Here is a 15,586-nt window from a genome sequence, read left to right as displayed (position 1 = left end):
ATTACCAATCGTGTTATCTAGAACTACAAATCTTATTCCTACGTGTAATTACTATTATAAACACGAATCTGGTTATTCATAACAATACATCTTGTTATTTGTAGATACTGTCATTGATCCTGATTGTATCAAAAGGGAATGGTTTACATCACATCATGCATAATACGGATAAATATTCTTGAATTAAATTAAACTAAATCTGAACGCATTTAAAGATAATAATTATGTAAAGTGGTATCATTTAACTATTCATGTTTTACAATCAGAATTATTTTACTGTGAGTCAAAACTGACGGGACAGATTTAAAAGTCAGCGTTGAAATATTTCAGACATGAAAACTAATTTCTTTTTTAGTGTGTTTGTTGTCTGAATCACGACAGCTTTTATCAGAAAGGAATCAAATTTTTCGACTAACTCATCACACCGATCGCCAAACCGGACACGGGCGGCCGAAACAGGACGTTACCCGTGAATGTTGTTTGTACAGAATACACAGAACCCTGGCCAGATAACAAGACTAGCTGAAATCTCTCTGATCACGGGAGGCAATGACAGCATTCTAAAGACATGCAAAGTTAGGAGAAGTGGCATTACCAATAATTTTACAGCGTAGAATTGTCGTCAGAAGTATCAGAGACAGCAATGGAGGGAAGAGGGGGGGGGGGGGGTACACACACAAAAAAAACTTTCTTCTTAAACATCTCAATTAGAAGCTGATTTGATTATCGTCCCATTTTAAGGTCCACACTTGTTAATACCACAACATGTGGACACAAAAGCGTAGTATGCAAATATACATAATTTCATTTGATTCATATATATATATATATATATATATATATATATATATATATATGCATATATATATATATATATATATATATATATATATATATATATATGTATGTATGTATGTATGTATGTATGTATGTATGTATGTATGTATGTATGTACATGTATATATATATATGCTGTGTTACACCTTTCACCTATTGAGCAACACCTTGTGAGTAAGAAGAGTGAAATTAAGAATTTAATCATTTAGAACGCGTGGATAACGAATGATTGCAAGGTTTGTACCCAGGGTACATGTCTAGATCCAGTATATACAATTCTTGATTGATGACTCAACGTACACATGTGTAGATCCTGTATTTATATCTAATTTCAATGACTTAACGGTGGAAACTTACGTATTGTTTATGGTAGGCCTATATGTTTTATTTTAAAATGCTTTTATTTGAATTCATTTTTATTCGTGAATATACAGCTTCATTAAAATTATTGCAAATCTGATCAAAATTAAAGATACGGATGTATTAATCCATTTGGTAGTTTAACATACATGAAAGGTGACTATATCGTCATGCTTTGTTTCCCTAGAGAAGGAAATGTCATCTGTCCTAACATTTTCTATCAGCTTTGACAATTCAATATTTCTGACAATTTTCTTTTTTCTAGCGCTAGCATTACGACAATAACCCATTTTGATTTTAGCAAATGGCAGTACAAAAACAATTCAAAATCCCTGAAATGAAGACCAGATGCTGGACAGGATGACTAATCTGTCTTTATAGATAACAGTTTCACATATGTGGGTCGTCTGAGGGTCAGATCAGAAGACACCAAAGGTAACAATGAAGAGTTATTCTCTGACTCAGAAATTATTAATGAATCCATTTCGATGTTTTCGATCAATTCCATCAGTGCAGACCAATTGTCATTATAAAATACAATGTACCTCTGTATAGTAAAAATAAATATTGGTTCTTCCCTCCAGGGGAAAAACAGATCTACGTATTCGAGTCTTTATTCGTCTTCCTCAATCATTAAATAGAGTCAAGTTCTCTCTCATTTTTATTTTGCAATGAATGCATCTCATCTAATTAAGTTTGTCAGATAATATATAGTCATTGTTAATTATCTCTTATTTTAAATCGATTTAGATGAATTCATTTGTCAAGATTTTCTTTCATTGTTTTCTGTTATTGATCACTTTACAGTCAGCATTTGTGGAGATTGATGCATGATCTAATCAAACGAGAATCGTTAGAAATGAAATAGTTATTACCGTTCGTTATGACGTGATATTTAAAGGGGACAATGAAGACATTTCTCGAGAAATTCCACGATGCCCGTATAGTAAAAATCTTGTACAGTGTATGATTCGTCTTAGTGTATAGATTCTACAATAACCGTATAGTAAAAATCTTGTATAACTCATCTTAGTGTACATAAACCACTTCAATTCGTGTATATTTCTCACTTTTCAAATTTCTTGAAATACTTGCTTTATTAATTTGATATTTCCAGTCCAATGGATTCCTTTACCTGTAGTTTTATACAGAGTGACGCCCGTCTTCTAACTGACGGCTGCTTTAAACTTTTTAACGCTGTTTTGCAACATATTTTGCAGGAAGTAAATTTAAAGTTAAACAATAAAACCCTGTACGTCTTGTTGAAACATATTGATATAATTAAAGGATAATTTTGATTAGTTAGAACACCGAAATGTCACGCTTTAAATAATTACGAATGTACAAACTGACTAGTGTATATGTGGCCCCCGTCTCCTGCTCGTGGTTATTGCGGTATAATTTATGCTTTAAATTTCTTTTTATAGAGCACATTTATATCCTCATTGAATTTTAATAGAACTCCTTTGCCTTACTTATTATAGAATTTTACCTAATTTTATTCTCATTTTTTTTTTCTTCGCTGAAAATACGAGTGTACAAAATGTTAAGCCTTGAAATGAATTTCTTTTCTATCTACTAGAAATTGTGATGTATTTTTTGCACACAGGATGCAAGCGTGTGTGTTAAGAAGAAATATCAGATTCACACGTTAAAGCCCTACCAAACAAACAAACAATTAAACAAAAGTGAACATTCAATTTAACAACTGGTTATATCAAACCTGAAAACATCCCAAGCTTTACATACAGTACAATAGATACCATCAATATATATCTGTATTACAGTTTAATATCTATAGATATAACCAATATATATATATATATATATATATATATATATATATATATATATACGTGTATTACCAATATTTATTCTACTTGTAATTGATTCATTTTAAGATTCCGTGATTGCGAAATAAATGAAACCTTATTTTGAGAAAGAAATGAAAAATACATATTGTATAACTGTAGAAGTGATTCATACGTCATTTATTACCAGCAAACATGACAGCGAGATTGTCTGATTAAAATTTAATTAAATTTACGTCAAAATTGTGACATTGTGAAACTGTATCGAGCTTACCACAAGCGCGAGGAAATTAATGTCCGTACCACGCTTATCTCGACTAAGACGTATTGCTGACAACTGCTGTCTTGCTTCTTTATTTAATTCACGATTTTCTCCCGTATACAGGTATACATAATTCATATTTATATAAGTATGGAATAATGAAAGTCTTGGAGTTTGAGAAGAATGAATTTGAAAGGGGGCATAACTTAATGTGATATAATTACACAAAATCATGCACATACGATTCTCCTATATACCACATTTCAGTCTTGAACACAGAACAAAGTTGTCTTACAAAGACCATTTATTACTTCTCCACCTTTAAAAGCAAAGAGAATCATAAAAACGATTGTCATACAATTAATTATTACAAAAAGAAAGATCTTTCAAAATCATATTGAAAAGTGAAACATCGTGTTAAAACAATTTTAAGATGTGAAGTTTCGATTCATGACTTTTGTGTACCAGACATGTTTTAATATAAATATATTATATATTGAAAGACCATTTTGTGTCTACTAAGTCATGTATTTGAGTTCACACCTGCCTTGGGTTTTTTTTCAAGATACGATGTATTCATGCGACACAACCATTTCTTAAAGGCTCTCGAACAGTTTAACTCAATAAATGTACAAAGTCTAGCATTAACAAATCAATATCTTTATAGTCAACAACCAAACACGTCAATAAATAAATTAATACTGGTTTCAATGTAACAAGGACAGAACACAACACAGTAAGAATGCCTCCACATTTTCAAACACATTTTATGTATTCTAATCATCATACTCTCGAAGAGCTGTTGTCATTTCAGTTGCCCCACCCAATTTTGCTATACTCTTCAAATTATACCCTTCGCTTTGGAACACGTCTTGGGGGCACCCTTCTCTTTTTCGTACCCTGTAAAAGAAAGTGATCCAAGTTTTGAAAAGAAGCGCCCATGCCGCATTGATGGCGTAGTAAACTATAGCGCATGCGCTCAGACCACATTAGGCATTGCGAACTGGGATGGATTTGATAAGCTATTGGAGAACTTGGGGCCGCCGCTCTGACTAAGACGAGATGCCGCTAAACCGCTTTGAATTGTAAATCTGCTATTCAGTACCGCTGTTCTCGCTGTGCTTGCTGGGAAATAATTGCTTAGTACAGTAGGCGTCGGGGGCTGCAAGTAATGACTGTTACCTACTGCGTTTTGATGTGTTTGAAATCGGGGATTAATAAATTGCGGTGTTGGATTAACTCTCATAATCTGCCGCATCGCCTGTTGCTGAAACTGCTGATGTTGCGCTATATTTGAGAGTTGGCTCGCTTGCAACTGAAAGCCGTGGTTGTTGCTTTGAGGTTGCTGAAATTGATTTGGAGAATTTTGACTATGTTGCTGTTGCACTTGCTGATTCTGCACGTTTTGCGGTGTTAGTTTTTGAGATGGCTGACTTTGGTGATTTTGTATCTGTTGGCGAACAGTGTTCTGTTGTTGTTGTTGCTGATGTTGTTGCTGATAATTTGGTTGGTTTGGATGATGCGATTGCTGTTGAGGTTGTTGTTGTTGATTTTTGTTTTGTTTTTGATTGCTTTCTTTCTGTTGTTTGTGATAGTTCAAATGTCGGAATGTTTCTTCAGTTCTTTTAGCAGTTTGCTTTTCTGATTTGCTTTGCTGATTTCCATTTGACTTAAATATTTCATTTAATCCAAGAATGTGACTAGAATAGCGTTCCATCGCCCTTTCAGGCTTAGAATGTATGCTTTGCTGCGCAGGAACATGACTGGATTTAATATCCACTATTTTTTCGCGCTTTGCGTCTGAAACCACCACCTCTCTCCTAAAGGGCTCATTTCTAAACGCCCTACCTACCTGGTTTGTCGGTTTGGGATGCCTTCGGCGAGACAGATTTTTTCGTCCTATTGCCTGACGAGTAGTAGATGGTTCATTGTAAAGTTGGGGTTTGGGATACGGACCAATTCTGGGTCGTTGAACCGGTTGTGGTCCATGGTTTCGTGCTCTCGGAAGAGGTTGGGGATATGCCCGTGATTGAGTTGGTGTCGGTTGAGGTGGGCTATGGTTTTTGTTAGGGATTGGATACGATGGTTGTGAATTATGATATGGACTTGTTCTCGGTATATTTGGATTTTGAACAGTCCGTCGCACATTTTGTGGAGGTCTTGGGTTTCTTGGAACAGTTGGTGGTCTTTGTGGTACAGGTGGAAGGGGTTTAACTTGAGGCGCTTGAGGATAAGACGGCTGCCTCTGTTGATTCGGATGTGGATACGAAACTTGTCTTGTTGGAGCTGGTTGGTGAACCACGGGAAGGGGTTGGTGAACCACGGGAGCGCGTTGATGAACCACGGGCTGTCTTGGTAAGGGCTGGACTGGTTGAACAGGTGGGGTGTTATGTGTTCTTTGCGGACGTCTACCTGGTTTAGCTCTCACTGTTTGTTGATATGGCACAGGCGGGTTGTTTGCAGAGGGATGCTGAGATGGGGCATTATGTAGAGGCTGATTTGGATGATTTGGGTATACATGTGGTTGGGGAACATTTGGTTGTTGATTCATAAACTTATTTTGCATTTCACCTATAAATGTTTGTAGAGAAGTTGGAGTTTGAGCTGGTACTTTATTCTGATTTGGAGGATGGCTGTAAGGGGGACCTTGTTGCTGGGTTGAAGCTGGAGGTTGATTCACATGTGGTTGAGTTGCAATATTAGAACCGGGCCTCTGATGCTGTGGATACTGAGGTTGTGGCGATCTGTTGGGTGGGCCGTAATTTTGAGGCGGAGGTTGGGGAGAATTGTGTTGGCGGTTTGGATGACTATACTGCTGAGAAGGATGCTGGTTGTTTGGAGGAGCATGGTTTTGAAGTGGGCGTTGTGGTGGGTTATGCTGTTGTGGTTGACTGGACGGCTTAAAGGTGTTGGGAGGATGCTGGGGAGGTTTTTGGCTTTGCGGAGGAGATTGATACTGCTGTCGTGAAGGAGGTGAGTTTTGGACGGGAGCTTGTGTTTGCGGCTTATTTGCATGCCGAGCACTTTGTCCTGGAGTCTGAGGTTGTGCTTGGTTGGGATGGATGGTATTTTTACTTGGAGATTGTGTGTTGCCTTGTGGTGGAGGAATTTTCGGCTGGTTGACATGTGGAGCATGCGAGTTGGGTTGCTTCTGTACTGCCTTCTTTTGAGATGAAGCTGCTTTTTGCTGAGGTTGATTTATATGAGGCTTCGGGGTATTTGGCTGATTTTGAGGTTGATTATTGTTTGCGTTCTGTACCTTTACATTTTGCTGTGGAGTTTGATTTTTCTTAGGTTGATTGATGTGTTTTTTATTTCCTTGTTGTGTTTGTTTTTTACCAGCGTTGTTATTGGTGTTGTTTTGTTTGTTTTTCTGGACTGGATTAGAGGGAGACTTTGAGTGTTGTGGAGCCTTAAATTGCTGAGATTGTTGTACCCTCTTAGCATGGTGAATTTGTTCAACAATCTGACTTTTCCCTATTTCTCCTCTATGCATGTGATGAACCATTCCCATTTCAAAGTCAATGGGTCGACCGCAGGTGTGATACTCTCCGTCATATACTTGTCGTTTTCCGGGCTCCGTATTTATACATCGGCCGTGGAAGGCTACTCGTTCTTTCTGACAGACCACATAGAAAGGGGTTTTCTCACGTCCACGCCAAACGTTGATCCCGTCAGGAAGACCAGTACAGGTGGCATAACGGATGTGGCATGGTGCGCAATGAGCATTTCTGCAGGCGTTCGAGAGATAATCACCTAGAAGTACACAGAACAAATTAACCATTCACTAATGAAAGGTGACGATAACGGTGATCAACCTCATAACTTCTAATCTCACATTTTCATAGTACAGCGACATTTCAATGTTCTTGTACTGGTATTGATATTCTCTCTGGTGCATTTTCTTTGATTTAGAAGATGTGTAAGCTGTTATATTTTTCTGAGTGTTTGATTTAGAAGATGTGTAAACTGTTATAATTTATTTGTCTGATTGTTTGATTTAGATGATGTGTAAACTGTTATATTTGTCTGATTGTTTGATTTAGATGATGTGTAAACTGTTATATTTGTCGGATTGTTTGATTTAGATGATGTGTAAACTGTTATATTTATCTGATTGTTTGATTTAGATGATGTGTAAACTGTTATATTTGTCGGATTGTTTTCTGGTAACCCTGGTAACCCGGTGTGTTGTTTTTGTAGTTATCTTTATGCACATGCATTCAATTTTTTTATATACACGTATGTTATTTTTTTTTCAGTACTAGGGAATTCTAGGAAATTCAAAATTAGGAAATATAAGTATTTGTAAATCAGGATTTTTGTCACTTAGTTTGGGGTTTCAAAATGGTAGTTTCATTTAAGGTAAGTGTGTGTGGGAGGTGGGTGGGATCTTTTGGAGTCAGAATGGTAGAATAATTTTAGTTAAGTCTGTGACTTCAGAATGGTAGAATAATTTTAGTTAAGTATGTGACTTCAGAATGGTAGAATCATTTTAGTTAAGTCTGTGACTTCAGAATGGTAGAATAATTTTAGTTAAGTATGTGACTTCAGAATGGTAGAATCATTTTAGTTAAGTCTGTGACTTCAGAATGGTAGAATAATTTTAGTTAAGTATGTGACTTCAGAATGGTAGAATCATTTTAGTTAAATCTGTAACTTCAGAATGGTAGAATCATTTTAGTTAAATCTGTAACTTCAGAATGGTAGGATAATTTTAGTTAAGTCTGTGACTTCAGAATGGTAGAATCATTTATTTTGGGGGGGGGGGGGTCAGAAAGATAGGATCATTCTAGTTAAGTCTGGGACTTTAGATTTGTATATTAATTAAGTCTGGGGGTCAGACTGTTAGTTTAATTTTAGATAAGTTTTGAGTTTAAATTGGTGTAATAAGTTTGTTGCAATAATAATGTTGTAAATACTTACAAGGATCTAGAGGCATCTTCCGTTTCCCGCAGTTTACGGTGGTATAATATTCACAACTTCCAGTTTTGGTGTCATAAACTGTGGGATAACGACATTCTCGGAGGTGTTTCCCCCACCAGTCCTCTTTAGGGTCAGCCCCACAGTCGTAGTACTGCGCACAACGTGTGGGATGAGGAAACCTTTTAGTGGACCCTGGCCTACATTTAGGTCGCCATGTTGACTCACTGAAGGGTGAGTAATGTCTGCTTCCAGGCGATCTGGCATTTGGATCACCTTGTGGAGGTTTGGGAGGCAGGGGGTTCTTGATATCTGTAAGATACAATTCTTATCCGTGTACAAACTTCATCATACTCATGTACTCAGAATTGTGTGTTTCAATGCTGATGCCATATCGTTGTTTGTATGCTGGTAAACAAAACGTTGTTAAGTTATAGCTATCTTCCTTTAATTTTATGACCTATTGAATTGAAATGCATGAAGCTAGTGAACTATCGTCCGCAGAATGTGCTGCTGCATGGTTATTTACACGTTCTCTGGGTAAAATCTTTTATCCACCAAGTTTTTAATTTATAGATGTGAATTCCGAATTGTGTAAAGGCTATGGATATAAGGTTTCCCGATTGCAGTTTTTATTTAAAGATATTATTATACTTCATTAAAAATAAATTGCACACGAATAAGGTGTATTCCCTTTGTCGAAAAAAAATATTGTCCTTCATTAAAAAGCAGTTTAGAAATAGGAACACGGAAATGGTAGAGCCAAATATTTTGTCGTTGACATAGACAGGTACTTTTAATCTGTGTACTTTCTGACTACATAGAATCACTTAGAGGATCACGAAGGGCCACAAATTTATCAATCGTTAGCTATATACAACTGGCAGGTTAGTCACTCCAGGGTCGTACACGATACCACTAAAAGTCATTAGAGAAAATTTATTACCGAGCTTGATTAATTAAATGTAATGTATTTAATATTTCATCTACAGATTTCTTCCTACCCACTGTAGTCTGTGAATGTGTAAATGCTTATTTTCCTTTTCAGTTAATTGTTTCTTTTATAAATGGCTATTTTCCTTTCCAGCTAATTGTTTCTTTTATAGATGGTTAATGTGTTGGCCCCATCTGCTAGAACGCGTTTTCCTCACTCTTCTCACTGATTAAAACACTAGACTGCGTGTTTAGGAAAAAGTAAATTAATAAAATTTACATTTGTCGTCGTCTCTAAGAAAAGGATTATGACGTGACAATCTATCATTTTATTTTAGAATTGTCTTTTTCAAGTTTAGCAAGGATAACAGTTTTATTTTGTTCGATAAAATAATTAAAACACAATTCAATGTTTAATAACCGAGAAGCGATTCGTTACAGAATTTTTTTTGTATTGGGGGCGTATGTAATGAAAACTAGTTTTTTCCCCCAAACATTCTATTATAACAGTGGAAAAGCATAATGATAAATTTTAATCTGTTATACGTCATATTTTTAATACAAAAGATCTGCGATGCATTAATTCTTCTTTCCTTTTTTATATTGATGTACATGTACTGTGTTGTATATAGAGGTATCTTGTTTTCGTTAGTTCTTATTTTAGTATATAAAGAACCAACAGTATTCATTTCTTGATAGTTCTTAGAACAACGAGATGCGAATTGCTATCCTAAGTAGAAAGTAAAATAAAAAATAGTTTTCCATGAAATATTTATGAACAATGTTCAATGGTTTACCTTTATTATGTGCTTTAAATGAATGATACAAACTTTAAATTTTGTTAAGAAAAATCATGAATTTTAATGTTAATTTTTTTTAGAACAATGTATTTATCTTTAAATTGATATATTATTCTCTTCAAAGGCATACAAACTTTGTGTGCATGTGTCTTTCGGAGTGCTAAACACGCATGCGCCTTTTTCCTGGTTCCATATCATGTTTGGGCCGCATTGTAGTCTCCAGTCCTTGCCCTGTCCACAGAGGTAATATACCCTGCAATCCGTCGGATCCGGCCGGAACTGCTGTCCCAGAACTCCGTCACACGGCTTCTGAGTAGACACGAATTCCCAGCACACCGAAAGGGTTAAAATTAAAAATCCGAAACGAATCATTTTCGAAGCTGGCTTTGAACCCAGTGCCTATACTGCACAGACTTCCAACGAGTTCGACGTTCTCTTCCAAATGATTCCCAGTCAACTGATTCGACAGCCTCTTACAGACTGCATTTCAGGATTTTGTATTTATTATAATTAACTTATGTTCCCTAATGTAAGCGCCTATCTGTATGTAAATGAGATGTCATGTCGCGGCACGTCACGAATATTAATGACGGGGAAGCACTGAGTAAAAGATTGCAATTGAAATCTGATTTGAAAAGCAATATTGCGATGTAGGTTACTTGGAATTTCATTATCATAAATGTATGTAGTGATCTCTACAGAAATGCCGTAATTAAATAATGATTTTAATTTATGCGTGTGTTTCTACAGCAAAGTGCAAGCGTTTATGCTGCAATATTGCCTGTGCCTATGACACAAGGTAGACCAATACGTTGTTGCAATATTCTCAGTTAAGATAAACATATATGTCTTTTTCTTCGATTGGATCAACTGTTTTGGGAATTAATGACTTTTACCATAAAACATATATTTTGTAAACCAGATAAAATCGATCTTCCAATTATCAAAGATGCAGATTTCTAATTGTGTATTTTGATTTTGGAATAACTTCAGTTTGCAATCTTAAATATGCGGTTTTCTCATAACCCATTTCAAATTCAAAAGTTCATATTTTGTCAAATGTAAACCTCTGCATCTTAGGTAAGACATTCTATTTTAAAAAAAAAAACTAAATATCATTTAGAAATAAGTTGTATATATGTATAATTAGCTATTCGAACGTGGTTTCACTTACTTCGTTTGGTGGTCAAAAGAAAACATTAAATTTTGCAACAATTACTTTTGTATTCCCACGAGTATGAAAATGAAATAAAACTCCAAAATCACACTTTTTATTATCAAGACTTATGATATTATCATCTTTTAATTGTCTTTATTCCAGTTCAGCACTCTGTAGAATGGTATTTATTAAACTAGTTTATGTTGCAATCATGTTTCCTTTTATTCATAATGTATATGTTGTGACGACAGGTGAAGATAACGAACAGTGATCAATCTCATAACTCCTGTACAAAACAGAGAGTTGGGCAAAGACGGACCCTGGATATACCAGAGGTGGGAACAGGAGCCTAGGAGGAGTAAGCATCCCCTGTCGACCGGTCACACCCGCCGTGAGTTATCTATCTAGATCAGGTAAGCGAAGTACATGTAGTCCGTTGTTAAAAACGACCTAATGACGTAAGATAAATTAATTTCTATGCTGATTATATTTAATTTTGCTATATTTATCAAAATTGAATATTACGATGTCTATAAATTCACATTCAAACATATGTTAAATAGTTTTATTTATACGACTTTACAAGTATTTTGGGAAAAAATATCAAGCTTTAAATGTCGGACATATATTTCAAAGGCTAGTTTGTGTCAAGTAAAATGAAAAACATCCTGCCTTTACGCATTTTTAATTCCGTCATCTAGAATTTCTAAATATATACACAATAGTAAATTTATGCAAAGAGCTGATGTATTTTTCCCCTAGAGACATGGGATCGTTTATCATGTTGGTATTGTAAAAATTAAAGTAAATTAATGCTTGGTTATTACATATGTACATTCAGAATTGTTTTCAAACACAATTCAATGATAGTAGTTCTCTAATCAATGATCTTATAATTAAGATGATATCAAGCTTAATGTATATGCATGTACATCAATGTCCTCTAACAACATTTATATTAGCAAAACTCACGCCATGCTTTGTTATGTTATTTGCACTGATTTTGACTACAGACATTACTCTGTTTACATATTACCTGATCCAGATGTAGGGCTCACGGCAGGTATGACCGGTCAATAGATGCTTACTACTCCCAGGCACCTGGTTCTACCTCTGTTGTTTCTAGAGAATCCGTGTTTGATCAACTCTTAATTCTGAATTCATTGATCACCGTTCGTTATCTTCATATTTTCATTCTTGGTTCTTTAAGTTTAAGTGCACTACTCTCATTTTGTGTTATTTGTGTAAAATTATCAAAGTAAGGAGGTCACTCACTGATAGATATTCAAACGATATGGAGTATGAAATAAAGTTACCGTTCGGTTTCATATTACTCAATCTCAGTGCCAACAAACCTTTGGAGACATTTCTTCTATTCACATGACAAAGCATTATGCCATTTGAAAACTACACTTTTCCAGATTATCAATAATTTTTAATAAATTAAGCGAAATCATAAGATTTTATCATATAGTGTAATCTATACGCCTAGTTGTGTAAAAGGTTTGATTTTTGTTACCATACTAAGTGTGAAATAATTAAGTTACCAAATATCAAGGTATGTCTATCTGTTCCTGCAATGCGGTAATGAAGAACATTTGTGCTTGTTAATTGCTTTGTGGCTATGTTTTAAAATGTCAACAAATGTTCAAGAATTAATGTTCGTATGAATTAATGAAGTATTCTAGAGTTTATGGAAATGTCAATTCTACTTTGGATTGTCTTTTCCAAAAGAATTTTTTTTTTGCAGAACGTATGATAGACATTATCATTACGTGTTTGTAACGTGTTTGGGATATTGAGACCATACAAATTCATCACGGGAATCTATGTGAAATCCGGGAAACCTCACCCAATGTAAAACCTACTCAATTCTTGTATGTCGTGAAAGATACTTGGAGACATCGATAAAACAACCAATAAAATCAACGTAACGAAAATTTTCATACACTTTTTGTAAGCATGAAAAGTATGAGGTAAAAGTAACTCCATGAAAATTTATAAACATTGAAAAAAATGGTAAAATTTAGACCAAGACGTTGATATACGTATGCACTCACAACGTCATGCAATGGATAACGTCACCGCTATGTTTAGCCATATATAAATATTGGTTGATTTTGCATTGTTTCGTCCCACCCGAGAACTTTTAACTCACATGGTGACGTAATTGTTATACATATATACATGTATATCTTTTTTTATGTTCATCATTATAACCGTCCCAGTGACTGTTGAACTAGAACAGTTAAAAATACTATCGACCTGCCACGAGTGGTGTAAATTTGCACGAGTGGTGTAAATTTGCACGAGTGGTGTAAATTTGCGGTACTTCGCTGGTGATGTTTCAGTATGGGTGAAACATTCTCGACGAGACATAAAGCAAACAAGGTGTGCAGTATCTTTTTGCTACATTCAGTAAGTGTTCCACCAACTGAAGCCTTAATCTTTGCTCCTTACGAAAACATTAACAGATGTGAAGGTAAAACTTCAATCGTACTGTGCCACTACATGTACCAGAAGTGGTGCTTCCTCAACAAAAATGGAAAACTGAAATATTCATATTTAGTGAACAGTCATCCAAAAAATTACTTTGTTAAACACCACTCCGATTCCACGCACAAGTACTCTGAAGTTAAAACTAAAGATATGCTGGAGATTCTCATTGACAATATCTTCGTGGTCTTTGGTGATCAGGTCTTCCAACAGTCTGTTGGAATTCTCAAATGTACGAATTGTGATTCCTTGATAAGTGACCTGTTTTTATTTTCAGAATTTATTCAAAAATTTCTTCTTGAGAAGAAAAAATCTCTGACTGTGTCCTTCAATGCGACATTTAGACATATAGACGACGTTTTATCTATTGACAATGATAGTTTTCATTCATATGTCGATTCGATATATCCCAGTAAACTCAAAGTAAAAGACACCACAGAGTCGTCCACTTCTACTTCATACTTAGACAGTTTATCGAAAATAAATATTAACGGCAAACTAACAACTCAACTTTATGATAAACGGAGTGATTTCAGCTTCTCTATCGTCAGTTTTTCATATTTATGTAGCAATATTCCATTATCGCCTGCATATGGTGTATATGCACATGTATATCTCAACTTATTCAACAGATAAGAGCTTCTATTGCGTATGATCAGTTTTTAAAGCGAGACCGGCTACTGACAAACAAATTAATGGTGCAAGGGTTTCAACAGTCTTGTTTAAAGTCAGCATTTCGCAAATTATATGATCGTTATAACAATCTAGTTTGTCAATACAACCTATTATTGGGTCAAAACTCTCTGACTTGTTCATACCGATTGTTAGGCGTTCTTGGCACACTGATTTGACTACGGATAGCTCCATTTACCTGATCAAAATATAGGGCGCAAGGCAGGTGTGACTGGTCGACAGGGGATTTTTTACTCCTCCTACACACCTGATCCCACCTGTGGCGTGTGCAGGGGTCCGTGTTTGCCCAACTCTCTATTTTGTATTGCTTATAGAAGTTACGAGATTGATCACTGTTCATTATATTCACCTTTCATGCTTGTATATGGGAAAGATCGAGTCAATCACTTGAATAAACACATATACGAAAGGCGATAAAAATTATAAAGACTTGCCACTTATTTCTAATTTTACCCAATGGTTCGCTTTCCTTCCACAAACGCGCTTAAAAAGCAAGGAGACATAAAATCCAACATATTTAAAATGAAACATTAACAAGGAATTACGTCATGTTCGTACGTGTATACCTAGCTGGCGAACAATGGAATATGACGTTTTATCGTGCTCAGTGTTATCTAAAACATTGTTTTTCCTCTGTTTTCATAACTATTTATATTTATGACATTCTTGGATTGTTCGATAAATTATGAAATTCCATCATGTTTTATCTGTTATAAATCGTTTGTATAAAGAATGTTCAGAAAATTGTGTGGTAAAATTGACCTTCTCGAAATATAAGAGCCGAGGCTTTTATATTTCAAAATAGCATTTCTCGACCTCGGAGATTATTCTGTAACATCCACGAAAAAAGCGTGCTTTATTTCGGGAAACTTGTCCACCCTCGGTCGTTGGGCCATGATTCCGTTAACATACCAGCATTTCAGTTCTAATTTTAGAATCGCACATTCGTCTATTTTTTTTTCAATAGCAGACAAAGTTATTCTGTTCATCATGTTTTATAAACAGACGTGAAATAACAATTACTACTAAGCAGATGTGACGATACAAGGTAAAGTAGTCCCCGGGCAGTGCGAACTTCCGTGGCTCAGTAATGAGGGTGTTATATGGAATCTATGTGGAAAAATATAAGATATGTGACAAATGTGATATAAACACCCTATGATTTCCTTCATACGAATCAACTGAGAACACACCAAATAAAACACCTACAAGATGAGGAATGTCGAGAGATGGCGACCATACTCTATTCTGAAAACCATTAATGATACTTTCAAGGGAATTATATTTCTACTGACATGAATTACATGTATAT

At 35.3% G+C, this 15,586-nt stretch overlaps 1 protein-coding gene across 2 annotated transcripts; it reads right to left on the bottom strand.

The window, feature by feature from the left end:
• Positions 1–3,559: 3,559 nt before the first annotated feature.
• Positions 3,560–10,457, bottom strand: LOC125656079 (uncharacterized). 2 transcript variants are annotated; one of them, XM_048886663.2, is made up of 4 exons: positions 10,061–10,423; positions 8,197–8,505; positions 5,123–7,026; positions 3,560–4,170 (listed from the first exon to the last, which is right to left on the bottom strand). In XM_048886663.2, the coding sequence occupies exons 1-4, from the start codon at positions 10,296–10,298 to the stop codon at positions 4,117–4,119; spliced, it is 2,505 nt and encodes an 834-aa protein (XP_048742620.2). In that variant the 5' UTR covers positions 10,299–10,423; the 3' UTR covers positions 3,560–4,116. The 2 variants fall into 2 exon arrangements, with proteins under 2 accessions (XP_048742620.2, XP_056000485.1); XM_056144510.1 differs by having other exon boundaries at positions 3,560–7,026; positions 10,061–10,457.
• Positions 10,458–15,586: the final 5,129 nt, after the last annotated feature.

This window comes from Ostrea edulis, chromosome 7, assembly GCF_947568905.1.
Source record: "Ostrea edulis chromosome 7, xbOstEdul1.1, whole genome shotgun sequence".
NCBI lineage: Eukaryota > Metazoa > Mollusca > Bivalvia > Ostreida > Ostreidae > Ostrea > Ostrea edulis.
Note: the sequence above shows the minus strand (reverse complement) of the source record. Positions and strands in the feature narration are given on the sequence as shown.